We start from the raw sequence: 17645 nt of genomic DNA on the forward strand, positions 1-17645 counted from the left end.
ATTTCTACAAAATCCTAGTCTTGTTTGAAAAGTTATTTAAAAAGGATTGGATTTGAGAAGTTGTATTATTTGATTTGTTAAAAGAATATTTATATTTTCAAGCTTAATTTATTTAGTGAGCTTTATGCCTTGAGTTTGACTTATTTAGAAATGAACTATTTTTACCGTTTGAATCATTGAAGGAAAGAATGATGCTCTAATATTGATTTGAAAATAAAAAGGAGCTTTTAGTGATTTTAAAGGAATCTAGACTTTTGATTGAGTAATTAAGTTTGAGGCATTTTGAAAGAGTTAGAAAAATGGGTTCCAAAAAGAAACCTGAAAGTGGTTTGATTCAAATGAACCGGTTCCTTTTCAAATGAGTTGATTTTTGGACCGGGTTGGAACTTGTGATTTTGTATGGTCGGTTTCATAATAAATTCAGTTTTATTTACTTGAATCGAGAATCCATGATTTTAAGAGTTTCAATAAATTTTAAGGAATTGATATAGGTAGACCTTCCCTAAAGACTTGAGACTCTGCCGAGAAGCTTTTATTATAAAATCCCATTGTGGGACGGGTGGTTTTGAATACTTTGAAATAAATCCTTAACTTGTCATGGTTTTGGAAGTTTTGGAAAGAGAATGCCGAGAGTGGCTTTATTTTAAACAGGAAACTCACTTTGAGTAAATTTGGCTTATGAGCCTGAGATGATTTGAGAAATGAGATCTTTTAAGCCAAGGCTGAAAAGAGTTAAAATTTGATTTCAAAGTGAAATGGCTTGAGAAAAGTGATTTGTGGCTTAAGTGCCGGTTTTATGAATTTAATGATGTTGAATGGTGGAAGTGCTGTTTTGTTATGGGCCGAAATGACTGTGTATGATTATGAATATTGGCTGGTTCTGGATTGAACCGTGAACCGGAATGGCTGTGTATGATATTGATTTATGGCTGATTGCCGAATGAGTTATGGGCCGTATGGCTGACTATGAATTATGAATTTAAGCCGGATGGCTGAGATGGATGTTGATCCATGGCTGGGACTGAATGAATATATACTTGAGATACCTGGGTAGTAGCAAGGGTTGTGGTTCATCCCACTTGCTCCAGGTCAGAGACTGTGACGCCTGGGTAGTAGCGGTAGTAGTGGTGATTCCACTCGCTCCAGGTTGAGCTTTTAAACACCCGCCTGGGTAGTAGCCGCAATAGTGGTTATTCCACTGGCTCTGGGTTGAGCGGGTAGTAGCAATGGGATTGTAGCTCAAACCTACTTGCTTCGCGATGGGTGTTTTTGTCCATGGTTAGCTACCAGGACGTGTCGGGTTGGCTATATAACCGACAGATGATATCATCAGCCACTAGGGACAGGCATGCATCATACGCATCTATGTGACATTGTTTGGGTGTGCATATTATACTTGATTTGCCTATGTGATTAATTGCTAATTGTTCTACTTGCAATAACTGTTTGTTTGTGCTTGCATCTTCCTAATTGTGTTTGCTACTGGGACTCTGTTGGACTGTGATGATTGGTTGATGGTTGGATTGTTTGGGCCTAGGGCCGTGGTTGGAATGAGATGAACCGATGGTTGATTTCGGTTTTGTGTTTCTGGTTTGGAATAAAATATGAAAGGCTATTTTGTTTCAGCATAGATAAACCGTTTTGAAAGGCTTTTGAGTCTTTGAGAATTGAATGGTTCCTCTTTCAGAAAAGATTTAAGACTTTACTTTTATTGTAAACCGTTGTTTTTGAAAAGAGGCATGAGACGGTTATTAATCACTGGTGCGATTATCTTCATGTATCCTATTACAGTAATTCCTAAAAACCCTCTACTGAGAACCCTTTCGAGGATGATGTTCTCACCCCCCTACATTTTTCCCCTTTCAGGATATGGGCGTAGAAGTTACGAAGAGTTTAATTAGTTGTTGAGACGCTTCGTATTGTTTTAATTATTATTTATTGTACCCTCGCCTTTATGTTGAGATATTCTGTAAGAGAGATAGGAATTGTATTGGTTAATGCTTGTAATATTATATATATATATCTGTGTATATATATGGATGTACTCTTTATGAGCTTTTGTAAGTTGTATGGTATTCTGTGAATGTACGTTATCGAACGAAAGTATTTTTGAGAGCAGTTTTGCGGTTTAAAGTTTTAAACAGGCTCATATTTTAGTATTAAATAGTATAAGTGTCGTCGTAATGTCCAAGCTATCAGAGTCGCGCAGCCGGAAGCGTGAGCTTTGGTAGTTAGGGTGTTACAAAAATTCATTAGATATTGTTATTCCCTTCACAATCTCATTTGAAGAGCTGAAAGGTGTCATATATGAGAAGATAGATTCTGCGATGTCAAGGAAAATATCATGTATTTTATACAGATATCCCATCACAGTATTTGGTGGATTCGTTCAATTTCAAACCAAATATATAACCGATGAAGCGAGTATGCAAGAGATGTTTTCAATGTATATTGAAAGTCGTGACCAGATGTTGTTCATCGAGCTGTACATTGAATTCGAACAATCTGAGGCCGACCGAAATATTATACGAGAAGATTACAATAGTGATAGTGAGGAAGAGTTCGAAAGCAATTATGAAGTTGTGGATCCAAATGGAGATGAAGATCAAGGTGATGGCACCACGGCTCCAAATGTGACAGACGTGGCAAATGCACTGGCAAATGAAGTACCGTTCGAGGAGCCATCTTTCATGCGAGTGTTAGATTTGGAAGCCATGCATGCTCCAGAGTTTCCAGATTACATGAGCGCCGGTACGTAATTGCCTATTATTATAAGACGGATTAGAATTCCGTAATAAATTATATTAAGTGATGGAGCAAATAGTTAAGTGACATGTGAAAGTATATTTAATTAGCATTTGTTTATGTGTTGAATAAGTTAAGTGTAGGATAATAATATTGTATGTTAGTTATTAATAGAGCAAATAGTTAAGTGACATGTGAGAATATATTCAATTAGCACTTGTGTAGGTGTTTATGTAGTTAAATGTAGGGCAATAAAAATTTTTGGTTAGTCATTGATGTAGTTAAATATTAATTACTGTTTGTTAAACAATATTTATTTATGTATTTATGTATTTTATTTATTATTTTGTTAAGATTGAGATAATAACCTGATGTAGAATTTAATAATATGACCATAGATGTATTGAGTGTTTGACTTACCTTTAATTTCGGTTATTAAATTTTCGTATGGCTGCCGTCATGGCAGAAGTCCCTCTTGTTGCAGATGGTGAATTTGCTGTGGGGATGGAATTCAGTTCAAGGGAAGCTGTTATTAGGGCGATGAAAGAGTATGCCATCCAGAGAAGTGTAGACTATCGGGTGTATGAGTCAGAGCCGATGACCTTTTATGCCAAGTGTACACAGTATGGGGAGGGGTGTGATTGGCTTATCAGGGTTAGCATGATCAGCAGAAAATACTGTTGGGTTATTAGGAGGTATAATGATAGTCACACCTATACCAGAGCCACCATTTCTCAGGATCATTCGAAGCTGGATTCTAACACAATTGCAGAAGCAATAAAGCCGTTGGTTGAGGCTGACCTCTCCTTAAAGGTAAAATCAGTTATTGCAGAAGTGCAATCGAAGTTCAATTACACTGTCAGTTATCGGAAAGCATGGTTGGCTAAGAAAAAGTCAGTAGAAAAAATATTTGGAGGTTGGGAAGCATCGTACGAAGCTTTGCCGATTTGGTTTGAGGCCATGTGTCATAAGGAGCCATCAACTATCGTTCATTTTGAGACTATGCCTGCATACCAAGGCGATGACTTAGTAAATGATATCCGGGTGTTGCATCGAATCTTTTGGAGTTATTACCCCTGCATTAGAGCATTTAGATATTGTAAGCCAGTTGTCCAAGTGGATGGGACTCACTTGTACGGAAAGTATAAGGGTTGTTTGTTAGTGGCAGTGTCACATGATGGTAACAACAATATCATCCCAATTGCATTTGCTATTGTGGAGGGAGAGACTTCTGATGCGTGGCACTTTTTCCTTAGTAACCTGCGACAACATGTTGTGACTCGGGATGGTGTGGGGCTGATATCTGACCGACACGAATCCATCAATGTAGCTGTGGCTCGCAGTAACGGAGCATGGTCACCTCCCGAGCTTTCCATATGTTTTGCATCAGGCATATAGAGTCAAATTTCCTGAGAAAATTCAAGGCACCATACCTGCAAAAACTTGTCGTTAATATAGGTAAATTGTGTATTTCAAAGTTTGTTATCAACAGGGATACCTTCAATAAGTGTTTCGTAACCCATTTCTTTTTTATTGGTCGCCATTATGCAGGGTATTCGAGGACGGTGCGCGAGTACGAAGTGCGTTATCAGCGGTTACGAGAACGGGGCGAGGCTTACACTAACTGGTTAAATCGAATCTCCCGGGAACAGTATGCATTAGCATTTGATGGTGGCTACCGATGGGGTCACATGACGACGAATTTAGTAGAATGCATCAACTCAGTCTTGAAGGGTGCACGCAATCTCCCCATCACTGCACTTGTCAAAGCAACATTCTACAGGCTTAATGAGTTGTTCACTAGAAAAAGATCTGAGGCGGAGGCTCGGATTAGTGCTGGTCATATTTTTTCTGAACTTGTGACCTCAAAATTGCATGCAAACCAACTTGCATCAGGGAACATCCAGGTTAATTGCTTCGACAGGCAGAATGAGGTCTTTGAAGTGCGTGAGATACCAAGTGGGTTGAAGTATGCCGTTGACCTTCGTCGGCACCGATGTAACTGTGGTGAGTTCCAGGTGGACCGGATTCCGTGTCGGCATGTGTTTGCATGTTGTGCAAATCAAAGACTAGATTGGCAAGTGTACGTTCATGATGTGTATAAGATGGACCAAGTTCGACGGGTTTACCGAGCTATGTTTAGGCCACTGGGGACCCAACTATGTGGCCTGCATACAACGGGCCGCGATTCGTACCGAATCCGTACCTCCGGCGCGTAACGAAAGGTCACCCCAGGATGACGCGCTTCTTGAATGAGATGGACACGCGAATGCTGCGTCGTCCAAGGCGATGTAGGCAATGTGGGGCCGAGAGACACAGCCGTAGTAGATGTCGTCAGTCAGTTGGTGCAAGTGGCGGGGATAATGCTTAGTAGAACTATATATATTAGGATATTTGAAACCTTGTATCTTATATGAATCTACTCTAAGATATGCGTGTATTTAGAATTATATATTATGCTGTTTGAAATGTGAATTTAGATTTATGTATCAATCTATTCAATGGCAAATGTGAGTTTAGCATTGTTATGAAAACCGAACCGGATCGGTCGGTTCAACCAGTTTAACCGAAGACCGGTCATCCGGTCGGTTCGGTTGTGCTGTAAAAGCTGTACCAGCAAAAAACGGTTCTCGCAAAAATAGTAATTTGCTACTATATCTCAATCTACTTTATTTCAATTATAGCCAGTCAGAATCACACTTCAAGCTACTATAAGGCGATTGCAATTTTAGAATTCGTACATAGAAAAGTTAAGTGATACATATCCCATGCTAATGTGAACACTACATAAATCGTACTTGATATATAATTAAGTTAATTCATACATAGAAAAGTGAAATGAAATATAAAGTACACAACATCTATTTTCTCATTGCCCACTTTACATCTTTCACGAAACTCTTGCATTTCTTCGCGGCCTTTTTGAATACGGACGGAGTGAATCGATTAGCACTATGACGAGACGGATCAACCCTGAGATTGTACCCTTTTCTTGTGTCATCTGGAGTGCGTCCCTCACCTAGAACCAACATAATTATACAAACCATCTTAACATGATTATATTAACATCAAACACAAACATGTTATAATCCATTGACCTAACAAGTCCTATAATATAATCAACTAAACATAGAGACCACATATGAACATATTATAATCAATTGACCAAACAAGTCCTATAATATAATCCACTCAATCCTTGATATCACATATGAACATATTATAAACAAGTGATTGGCTAGTAAAGCAAAAAAAGAACCTGCATCATCACCATCATCAGGTGAATCATTACGGGATTCGAGGTCCTCGTCCATTTCCTCATCCTCCTCATCATCATCGTCCTCGTCATCTGGTTCATCAACCAGATACTCATCAGTCTCTTTCTCAAGTGTGTTGGTATTTTCTTCAATCAGAGTCATGGAAACACGATTAGGGTTTTGACTATTCAGAACCCCTCGACCACCGTCACTCCTACTAGAGTCACCAGATACCAACCCTCCAGAAGCACATGACGAAGTGTGGTAACCAATACTTGCATCCAACGAATACCTACCCGACATGAAGTCAGCCTGATGGCCATAATGTGACTGCCCTGCATCTGTAGCCATGATATTAGGCTGCTGGCCATATTGTGATTGGTCTGCATCTGCAGCCATGAACCTAAACAACTAGCTAAAAGAACCACCGTCTCCTGAGTCAAACTGTGGCACAGTCCAATACTGCTGATGTATTGGGTATGATGGGGTAAATTGTGTTTGTGGCATATATTGGCTAGACCACTGAGGTTGTTCCTGTGGAGGTGGAGGCGGAGGTGGAGGTGGCGATGAGTTTGGCTCCTGCTTCTCAGCCTCTTCATTCTCTTGATCCACATCATCCATACCCTGGTCACCCTCGTCATTCTCTTGAACCACAAGATCGGACAAGTTCAAATGGTTGCCATATTTTGTTCAGTATCAGTGCATGTAAATATCTAACGGATGCTGTGGACCATCAACCTCATTCAGAACGTGATTATACCTGTTTGTCCACTGCATCACCCAAAATGAATGACTCGTGGCTGTGGCCCAGTTAAGATTCTTAGGGCCAGTCAGGACTTCTTCGTGTGCCTTGTCTAGATTTCGTTCTTGATGAGGAACTCCTTGCACAAAACCAAACTGTCGCCTACACCGATCGGTTGCATGCCACTCAATCCATTCAAAAGATACCAACGGAACCGTAGCACTCCACACAACTGAGTGCATGTAGATGTCTGCAGGAATTATGTCCGGATCCACTCGATCCACAGAATAAGCAACCCACACAAACTGTGAAAAATAAACCAAATTGTGTATTACAATCGGAATAACAATAACACTGCAACCCCCAAACCGAATAATTCTTTAATGAAAATATACCTGGCCTTCCTGAAGATCATCGAATGCCTTCCTAAAGTGAGCAAGTTTCATATACCTAAAGCGTCGGTCGCCACGCTCCCAGTTACGCCACCTAATATCGCTTAATTAATTAACAGGATTGGATTATAAATATGAAGATACGGAGTAAATGTAAGATTTAGTTACCTGTTTGCAAGCGGAAAACTACAAGGTTCCCTAGGAACCGGCGCTAGAAATGGCAACCGAATCCAAGCCCAAATGAGAAGCAGTGTTAGCGAACTGTCGATCTTCTTACAGTCAAAACGAGATGCCCTGCATAATGCCCTGTACAGATGTGTGAGGCAAGCCGATCCCCAAATGAACTGTGCGATACTGCCAAAGTCACGAAGTAAAGGCAGAAATTTCCAGTGCACAGATGATCCCGACTTGTCTCCCAACAATATCGTATTGAGCAACAGCATAATGTGGCACTTTACGTACCTCTGTTTATTTTCTTCGTCAGTCAACTGTAACCGTTCTTTTAGATCACGTAGCCACGTTAGTTTTATACCGCTTCCTCTACATTTTGACCTTCTCGGTGCAGCCCCAAATTGGTGCAAACACTCCGCCTCTAAAGCTTCAACACTACTGATAGTCATCCCTGTGACTGGAAGACCGTCCGTCAGGAAACCAAGAATCATAGCCACATCTTCGAGTGTCACATCACATTCACCAATCGGAATGTGAAAGGTATGTGTGTCTGGATGCCACCGTTCGACTAAAGCATTTACGAGTGCTTTCTGACACTAGACTATTCCAATTTGAGATGCATGATAAACCAGTAAAACGTAAATGCTCCTCCACCCTATCATCGTACCGATCCGAAGGGACAGGGTGATCACATGTCAACATCCGTAAACTCTACAAAAACATAAATTATAATAAAAAAAACTAGAACAACCAATATTATCAACAAATCATTACTACTAAATACAACAACATACTTAACTCAATTAAAAACGTAACGGTAAACAAATAATTACTATAAAAAAGTAAACACATTACATTATTATATTTTACAAAACTTAATTATCGATCAAAATCAGCAACATTACTCCAAAAATGTATTTTTTAAACATATATTTTTTACTAAAAATATTACACAAAATTCTCAACATGTTCCTTTTACTAATCTAATCATATTACTCTAACTCAAACACTACCATCGAATTGAATTTTCTCTAACTATATTCATATTTATATTTTTTAACTATCATTTAATTATATATTCGTAAATTTCAAACACTCATAATAATAATAATAATAATAATAATAATAATAATAATAATAATATCACCGTCACTGACACTGAAGTTAAACTACTAACAACCTATGATTAAATTAATAATAATAATAACTATAATTCTGAATTACTAATAATAATAACAATAATAATAATAATAATAATAATAATAATAATATCGTCATTGACCCTAAATTTAAACCACTAACAACCTATGATTAAATTAATAATAATAATAACTATAATTCTGAATTAATAATAATAATAATAATAATAATAATAATAATAATAATAATAATAATAATATCACCGTCACTGACTCTAAATTTAAACTACTAACAACCTATGATTAAATTTTTAATACTAATAATAACTATAATTCTAAATTACTAATAATAATAATAATAATAATAATAATAATAATATTATTATTATTATTATTATTATTATTATTATTATTATTATTATTATTATTATTAACATTACCGTCATTGACCCTAAATTTAAACTACTAACAACCTATAATTAAATTTTTAATAACAATAATTATAATTCTGAATTAATAATAATAATAATAATAATAATAATAATAATAATAATAATAATAATAATAATAATAATAATAATAATGTTATCACTGAGATATGTTTTTCAAATTGACCTAACAAGAACAATTATAATATAACTAAATTAACAACAATAATTATAATTCTAATTAATAATAACAATAAAATTAATTAATCATCATAATAATAATAGTAATAACATTCTCATAGGAACGTAACAGCAACAACAACTATTATAACTCTCAAACAATAATAATAATAATAAAAATAAAAATAATAACAATAGAAATATTAAGGTTTGATTACTCTGTTAATCTCTATAGTTTCATGAAATTTTTAATTAGGTCCCTATACTTTTTTTCTTTTTAATTGAGTCCCTACACTAAATTTTTTTTTCCAATTAAGTCCTTCTTAGTAATAATTGGCTTAATTTTATAGGGACCCAACTAAAAAAAAAAAAAAGAATTGGTATAGGGACCTAAATAAAAGGAAAAAAAAGTGTAGGGACCCAATTAAAAAAAATTTGGTGCAAGGACTCAATTAAAAGGAAAAAAAGTATAGAGACCTAATTGAAAATTTTGTGAAACTATAGGGACCAATAGAGTAATTAAACCAAATATTAATATGTTCTTAACTTGAGCTACTAACAACAACACCTATAATTAAATTTCTGATAATATTATTTATATTTTTTAAAAAACTAAAAAATAAATTAATTAACAAACTTACGTAATTGGAATGGCTGAGATATTTTATAATATGGAGCTAAGAACGATCAGCATCTTTAGATTTTAGTTTTTTTGACATTATAATTTTTTTTTACTCACTTTGGGAAGAAGAAGAAGATCTGGAGGAGGAAGGGAATGGGAGAAAGGTTGCTGCTGGGAGGAAGAATGAGCTCAACTCGGATGGCTCGAATACATGCAGTGAAGGAAAGCTGGGGTTAGTGGGGCACCGTTATAGGGAACAACGGCTATTCGACACATGGCGTGGGAGGAAGAGATCGGACCCACCGATCTGTTGAAGCAATGCGCACCCTCCGATTTGTCAAGAAGATTTCGGACCGTGCGATTTGTTCACATCTGATCCCACACCATGGTAAAGCACACACACTATCCATATACCGGTCCTACCCCAAGGCCCTCTCCATAATAAAAATAAAACGCGGAAAAAGACAAACTTAACATGCGTTTTGGTTTTTCAAAATGTTTTAATTTTTTTTAAAATTCCCTTTTAACACAATCGTAGGCTACGTTTTGATGGGGGGCATAATTTTTTTTTGAATAAACAAAACGCATCTTGCATTTTATTTTTTGGTGTCAGCTTTTTCATAAACGCATGGTGCGTTTTATGGGCTGTCAGCCTTTTTTTGGAGAAACTAAAAACGCATGTTCCGTTTTGTTTTAAAAAAAATATTTTAAACACGGGTCCGGCCTATAAATACGAAGCAACACTCTCATTCAGCTTGCCTTACTCCATTTCTACTCATTGTATTCTTCTTTCTTACACATATGTCGTAGTGCTGAGTTTTTTTTTGGCAGTCAGGTGTGTCAAAAAATCGGATTAGGTGAGGTTGCAGTTATGGAAAATATTGCAAATTTGCGAGTATATTATAACGGTGAGGTTATACAAAACACACATGAGGGAGTAACTTTTGTTTGTGAATGTCTGTTGTCATTTGCTATTCCATGTACCATGAGTTTTGTAGAGTTGCAAAATGGACTTTGTAATAACATTCAAAGCCACATTTCAAAAAGGGTGAGCAATATTTTATACAGGAATCTTGTACAAGTATTTGGTGGGCTGATACAGTTTCAAATGATGCCCATCACTGACGATGCCAATATGCAGTAGATGTTATGTATTTATCAACAAACCCAATTTTATGTGCCGATGATAGAGCTATACGTTGAGTTCGAACAGCAGTCAGAGTTGGGCCCGGTCGGGGAGGAGGTCAATATTGATGAGGTCAGGGATATAGATTGGGAAGAAGATAATAATAATGACAGTGAAGAGGAATTCGAAGCTAACTATGAAGTCGATGACGAAAACGATGATGGAGACTTGGCAGGCAATCCGGCGGTGCAAAATGAAGCAAATGCGATTGTAAGCCAGCACCCGTTTGGTGTTTCGTCTTTTATGCGGACTCTAGATCTCGAAACCATGCATGCCCCGGAATTTCCTGAGTATGCGAATACGGGTATGTTATGATTATTAACTCAAGTTTTCTATAGTGCTTATTTTATTTTCCTTGTCTGACTGATGGTGGTGTGCATGTCGTAGGTGAAGGCAACACTGAGGCGGAAGATGGCGAGTTTAGGGTCGGAATGGAATTTGGTTCGAGAGAGTCGGTGATATCTGCAATCAAAAGCTACACCGTCTCTAGAGGAGTTGATTACACTATGTATGAGTTTGAGCCGCAGACATTCTATGCGAAATGCAAGGGGTATGGTGCAGGGTGCGACTGGCTTATCCGAGCTAGCTTGATTCGAAAAAAAGCTTGTTGGGAGATCAGCAGATACAATGGCAAGCACACGTGCACCGTGGGCACGATTTCACAAGATCATGCCAAGTTGGACTCGGACACAATTGCAGATGGCATTAGGCCGTTGGTCGAAGCAGACACCGCGATAAAGGTGAAGTCTGTTATTGCAGAAGTCCAAGGTAGGTTCAACTACACTGTGAGTTACCGCAAGGATTGGTTGGCAAAGCAAAAAGTTGTCGCAAAAGTTTTCGGTGATTGGGAAGTTTCTTACCAGACTTTGCCAGTATGGTTGAAAGCAATGACAGTGAAGATGCCAAGGTCTCGTGTTCAAATTAAAATACTTCCCGTTTACCGTGAGAGTGAGGAGATTCAGGGTGTAAGAGTTCTGCACCGCATTTTTTGGAGTTTCTATCCGTGTATTGTAGCATTTAGACACTGCAAGCCACTGGTGTAGGTTGATGGCACGCACCTGTACGGAAAATATAAAGGAGCACTTCTGGTAACGGTTGCACAAGATGAGAATCAAAACATTGTGCATATTGCATTTGCAATTATCGAGGGCGAGATAGCAGACGCATGGGAGTTTTTCCTAACCAATTTGCGGAGATATGTTGTTACCATTGATGGTGTGGGTATTATTTCTGACCGCCATACCTCCATCAACGCTGCAATAGCTCGCAGTAACGGTGCATGGTCACCACCAAGGGCGTGGCACATGTATTGCATCAGGCACATCGGGTCCAACTTCTTAAGGAGGTTCAAGGCTCCATATTTGCATAAACTCGTGGTGAATATAGGTATTTCAAATTGCTGTTATGGTTCTATTCATAGTAAATTTGTGGCATCTGCTTATGATTAAATGGTTTGTTCAACAGGCTATTCTAGGACGGAGCAGGAGTACAACAAAAACTACCAAAGGCTTAAAGAGCGAGGTGAGGCATATACTCAATAGTGCGATGAGATCGGTGTTGAGAGATGGTTGTTGGCATTCGATGGTGGTCATTGTTGGAGACATATGACGACAAACTTGGTAGAGTGCATAAATTCTGTCCTGAAGGGTGCACGCAACCTTCCTGTGACTGCCCTTGTCCGGTCAAGTTTTTATCGGCTGAATGAATTGTTCACTCGGAAGAGCACCGAGGCTCATGAGCGTCGCCGCAACGGATTCACGTATTCAGAATTTGCAATGAAGAGAGTTGAAGAAAGCTTCCGACGTGCAGGAAACATTGTGGTCAACCGGTTCGATAGGCGCAACGAGATGTTTGAGGTTCGCGAAATGCAAGATGGTACCATTTACACTGTTAACCTTGTGCAACGGCATTACAACTGTAGCCATTTCCAGGTCGAGTGACTCCCATGTCGCCACGTGCTTGCATGTTGCGCCAACCAGCGCCTCGATTGGCAAGTGTACGTGCACGATGTGTACAAGATGTCTGAAATTTACAAGGTGTACAGAGGTGAGTTTGTTCCGATGGGTGACCCGTCTACGTGGGATAGATACGAAAGAGTGAAGGTGATCGCCAACTGGACATTGAGGCGTGCGACGAAAGGAAGACCGAAGTCAACCCGCTACTTGAATGAGATGGACTCGCGTGATATGCGTGGTCCTCGCCGGTGCACTTTATGTGGACACGAGGGACATAGCCGCAGCCGATGTCCTCAGCGCGCAGGGCCAAGCTCCCCTGGAGGTCATTAGTGGTTAAGCTTTTCAATGTAACTTTGTTATGACCTAGTTCACAATTATATGTTACTTTTTTTTGTAATCTCGTCATTTACTTTTACCTAGTTAACAATTTATGATAAATAAAGTTTTCAAACACGTTATGATAAATAAAGTTTTCAACCGAGTTCACATGTTTTAGAGTTACACGGGAACAAAGTTAAATATGTCATAATAAAAACTATTGAACAGAATCATCTAAATATGTAACAATACCTGTTCCTGTTGCTCATGAGGCGAGACTTCCTGGTGAGGGCCAGCTGGTTCTTCCTGTTGCTGCTGTGGTTCATCGGCGCCAACCTCTTCGCCTGGAACTCTATCTGACAGTCGCAGGTGAATCCCATACTGCTGCGTGTACCAGTTGTAGTACGTTGGGAGAGGATGGAAGTCAATAATCTCCTCGCCTAGCTGCAATGTGTTATAGCGGTCAAATGTCCATCTGTTAACCCATTGACTGTAAATCTGTCCCCAGTCATGATTCTGTGCTCCTGTCAACCGCTTGCAATGATCACGACCAAGGTTTAACGCGAGGCCTGGTGGTAGCTGCTGCATCCCGAACTGTCGTCTGACCCGGTCTGTCGCGTGCCATTCTATGCACTCGAATGACAGTAGAGGCGACTGGGTGGAGCACATAATCATATGGGGAGCGAGGCCATCCGGAATCCCAACTCCCATATATGGCCGCCATATAAACTGCACAATAGTTACCAAGAGGCCGATTAGAAAAACTATTCTTTTGAATAAAAACATTGGACATTAATGGTACAACTTACGTCGTCAACTCCCATGTCGTCGAGTCCTCGCCTAAAATGCGCAGTAGGTCGCCGTATATATCTCGTATGTCAGCACCAATGACTCCACCTAACAAAGAACAGAATAATAACATTAACAAGACTAACAAATTAATAATAATAGTAATAATAATAACAGTAATAATAATAATTATTATTATAATAGCAATAACAATAAAAGCCACAACCGTTGCGCAAGTGGAACACCAACATCGCCGAGCTGATCGCGGGATATAGGTGCCAGGAGCGGCATACGCTCCCACGCCCAAACAAAAAGCAGTATCAGTGGGCCATCCATCTCTTTGTAGTTGTATCGTGGTGCACGACACAACGATCTGTATAGGTGTACCAGACTGGATGCCCCCAACTGTATGATGAAACCCGGTGAAAATCCCGAAGTAGCGGTAGAAACTTCGAGTTCAACGAAGTGGTCGACTTATCCAGAAATACAACTGTTCCAAGCAGGCAGAAAATGTGCACCCGAACGTACCGCTCAACAAACTCCTGAGTGTCACAAGGCTCGGTGTCTCTGCACTGCCGAACCCATGCAATATTAACCTTCCCCAACACATGATCTTGCGGACCGGGCTCCCGTCCAAAACACGCGATGCAGTTGTCCACCAAAAACTGGTGACTGCTGTCTGATCTACCCGTAACGGCCTCCCCATTAATTGGGAGACCAAGAATATAGCTCACATCTTCCAGCGTCACCGTCACTTCACCGACCGGAAGATGAAATGTGTGAGTCTCCGGCCTCCAGCGTTCGACCAAGGCACTCAGCAGTGAAGAATGACCTCTTATTTCGCCTACTTGCGAAACATGTTCAAACCCAGTCAATGCCAGTGCCGCTGCCGCTATCTTGTTAAAGGTATCTGGCGAGTCGAGTTTTCTGGACAACAAATTTCTAATAGCCTGCAAAACGAAAAATGATAATTATTAAATTCTAATTTATATCAGTTAATACTTTATTCAAAAAATATATTAACTATTAATTTTGTATTAATAGAAAATAAATAATAATTTATTATTATCATTATTATTATTATTTTTGTCATTATCTTAAACGCTATTTTATTATTATCTTACTAGAAAAATATTAATAAATTATTAAAAATGATAAATATTTATTTAATTAACAGCATTATTTATTTATTATTATAAAATATTAGTCAACTATTAAAATTAATAAATTTTTTACTAAACAGTGTTAAAAAATACCGTTTATTAAACCATATTACTATCATTATCATAAATAAAAAATAATAATAAATCACTAAAAATTAATAATAAATTATTAAACAGTGTTATTAATTATTAAAAATTAATAACAACTTATTATCACTATCATAACCAGTATTATAAACAAATAATAATATACTATTCATAATAATAATTACTCAAATATAACAATAATAACAATAATAATAACCATTTATTATATTATCATTATCCTAAACGATTTTCTATATTATATACACTAACCATCGTAACAAATTTTTTGAATTTTTGCCGAGACTTGAGCATAATAATAGCTAAGAACAACGACACTAACACTAACAAACCCAATAGTAATAATAATAACAATAACCGCAATAATAATAATAATAATAATAATAATAAAAAAAAAATTAAACAGTATTATAATAATGACTAACAATAAAAACGTCACTAACAATAATAATAATAATAATAATAATAATAATAATAATAATAATAATAATATACAAATAAATATATTTATCCATTGATCATAAAATAAAAAAAAAATTTACCCATTCAGGATGATTCAAATATTCAATGATGTGATCTTCAGGTCTAGTAAAATTACGCACCATATTTTTTCAACGTCCCTTAGTTGAACCTAAACCTCTTCCTAGTCTTCTTCTTCCTCAAAGAGCACAATCTTGTAACCCCTAATCCTCTCTTTCAATATTCACCACTGTGAAAACATTTCCCTCTCTTTCACTATCACAGCACAATGTTTCACTCTTTCTCAACACATTGTTTTCTTTCTTGCGTTTTGGTTTTAAAAACACCGGTTTCACCTCCCATTGAATCCACGTGTCATGCATGCAAGGCTCCAGGCTGCCAAACGCAACTTGCGACTTGCTTTCACGCTGGCCAAACGCAATCTGCGTTTTGTGATACTCCAGATTGGTCAAAGGCTGCAGCTGTCTGCATGCAGGGAGCCACAGGGGACACGTTTCGTTTTTGGACTCCCTTTCCTACCAAACGCATCCTGCGTTTTGCAGCAGGTGACTGATGTTGTCATTTTCAAGTGGACTCAAAACGTAACCTGCGTTTTGTAGGTTACTGAGTTTTATAGATCCACATTTTTGAATTATACTCCATGCAATAATATATGAGAACAACACCATTCTTATTTCCATTCTTTAATTAATTTCTGTAAATTTACATGTATAATATCATCTGTTTTTTAAATTAGTCTTCGAAAATCTTTTTTAACCAAATTTATCTTTTAAAAATTTTAACTAATCACAATAATTTTTTTGTTATATTTTTTTGTTAATAGCATCAAAGTTTACTAATATAGTATATTAAGTGATACAATAGTATATACTTTACAGTTCTAATTGACTGTTAACATAATAAGTTTATGAAATTAGATCAAACAATTTTAAATTGAGTCATTTTAAAATTGATTTGATCTAATTTTATAAATTTATTATGTTAATAACTAATTAAAACTGTTAGGTATATGCTATTATTTAACATGCCATATTAAAGTTTGACGTCATTAGTTAATTTGAAGTGACAGAAAAATTAATATAATTAACTTAAAATATTTGAAGGACGAATTTAATTAAAAAATTTTCAAAAACTAATTTAAAAAATAAATAATCTTTTAAAGATGAATTTAACTATTTACTAAAATTTATATGCATAATAATAATGAATAAAGGAACCAATGCTAAAATATCCCTTTACTATTTACTAAAATTTATATGCATAATAATAATGAATAAAGGAACCATGATATTTTATTAGACTTTGTTATCTTGTATTTTATGATCAAATTTTAAGAGTACTATGAAAAGAAATATTTTACTAGAAATGATTAAAAAATAATTTTTTATATTTTAATATATTAAATATATAAAAAAAGTTTAGAAAAATTATTATTATACTCTTAAAATATATATTTTAGATTCAAAATATTTAAATTTTATTTTATTTTATTTCATTATAATTTAATACTGTATAATTCGCTTAATGAACAATTTTTTTTTGCATGGTTAAAGTGGTGTGTCTTTATTTTATGTATTTTTATTCTTGATGAACAAATAATGGCTCATTTTTTATATATGAAAAAAAAAATATTAGTATTACATAATGAAATGAATGTTTATAAAGTATTTACATTGTTATGATACTAGTGCAAAACGCAACCTGCGATTTGCTTTTTTATTTTTATTTTTGTTTTTGAACAACACAAATTAAAATGCAGGTTACGTTTTGTTTATTTTTTTATTTTCAAACGTGTAAAACACTATAATAAACATAATAGTGAATAATAATAATAATAATATTAACAACAAAAATAAAAATAATAATGACAATATTACCGTTGTCAAATTAGAACACCAACTACTTGAAGCTCATTGCGAGGAATAGGTGCTATAAACAGCATATGTTCTCATGCTCAAACAAAATGTAAAATA

The 17645-nt window shown here is 36.5% G+C and overlaps 2 protein-coding genes across 2 annotated transcripts; one reads left to right on the forward strand and one right to left on the reverse strand.

Moving 5' to 3' along the window:
• The first annotated feature begins 2426 nt into the window (after positions 1-2426).
• LOC112729833 (uncharacterized) lies at positions 2427-4964 on the forward strand. Its single transcript, XM_025779979.1, has 4 exons — positions 2427-2751; positions 3212-3293; positions 3399-4135; positions 4297-4964. The coding sequence occupies exons 1-4, from the start codon at positions 2427-2429 to the stop codon at positions 4962-4964; spliced, it is 1812 nt and encodes a 603-aa protein (XP_025635764.1).
• A 1449-nt stretch (positions 4965-6413) lies between these two features.
• LOC112729834 (protein MAIN-LIKE 1-like) lies at positions 6414-7798 on the reverse strand. Its single transcript, XM_025779980.1, has 5 exons — positions 7599-7798; positions 7305-7490; positions 7140-7230; positions 6734-7049; positions 6414-6646 (listed from the first exon to the last, which is right to left on the reverse strand). The coding sequence occupies exons 1-5, from the start codon at positions 7796-7798 to the stop codon at positions 6414-6416; spliced, it is 1026 nt and encodes a 341-aa protein (XP_025635765.1).
• Between the last annotated feature and the right edge of the window lie 9847 nt (positions 7799-17645).

This window comes from Arachis hypogaea, chromosome 12 (assembly GCF_003086295.3).
Source record: "Arachis hypogaea cultivar Tifrunner chromosome 12, arahy.Tifrunner.gnm2.J5K5, whole genome shotgun sequence".
In the NCBI taxonomy this organism is placed as follows: Eukaryota; Viridiplantae; Streptophyta; class Magnoliopsida; order Fabales; family Fabaceae; genus Arachis; species Arachis hypogaea.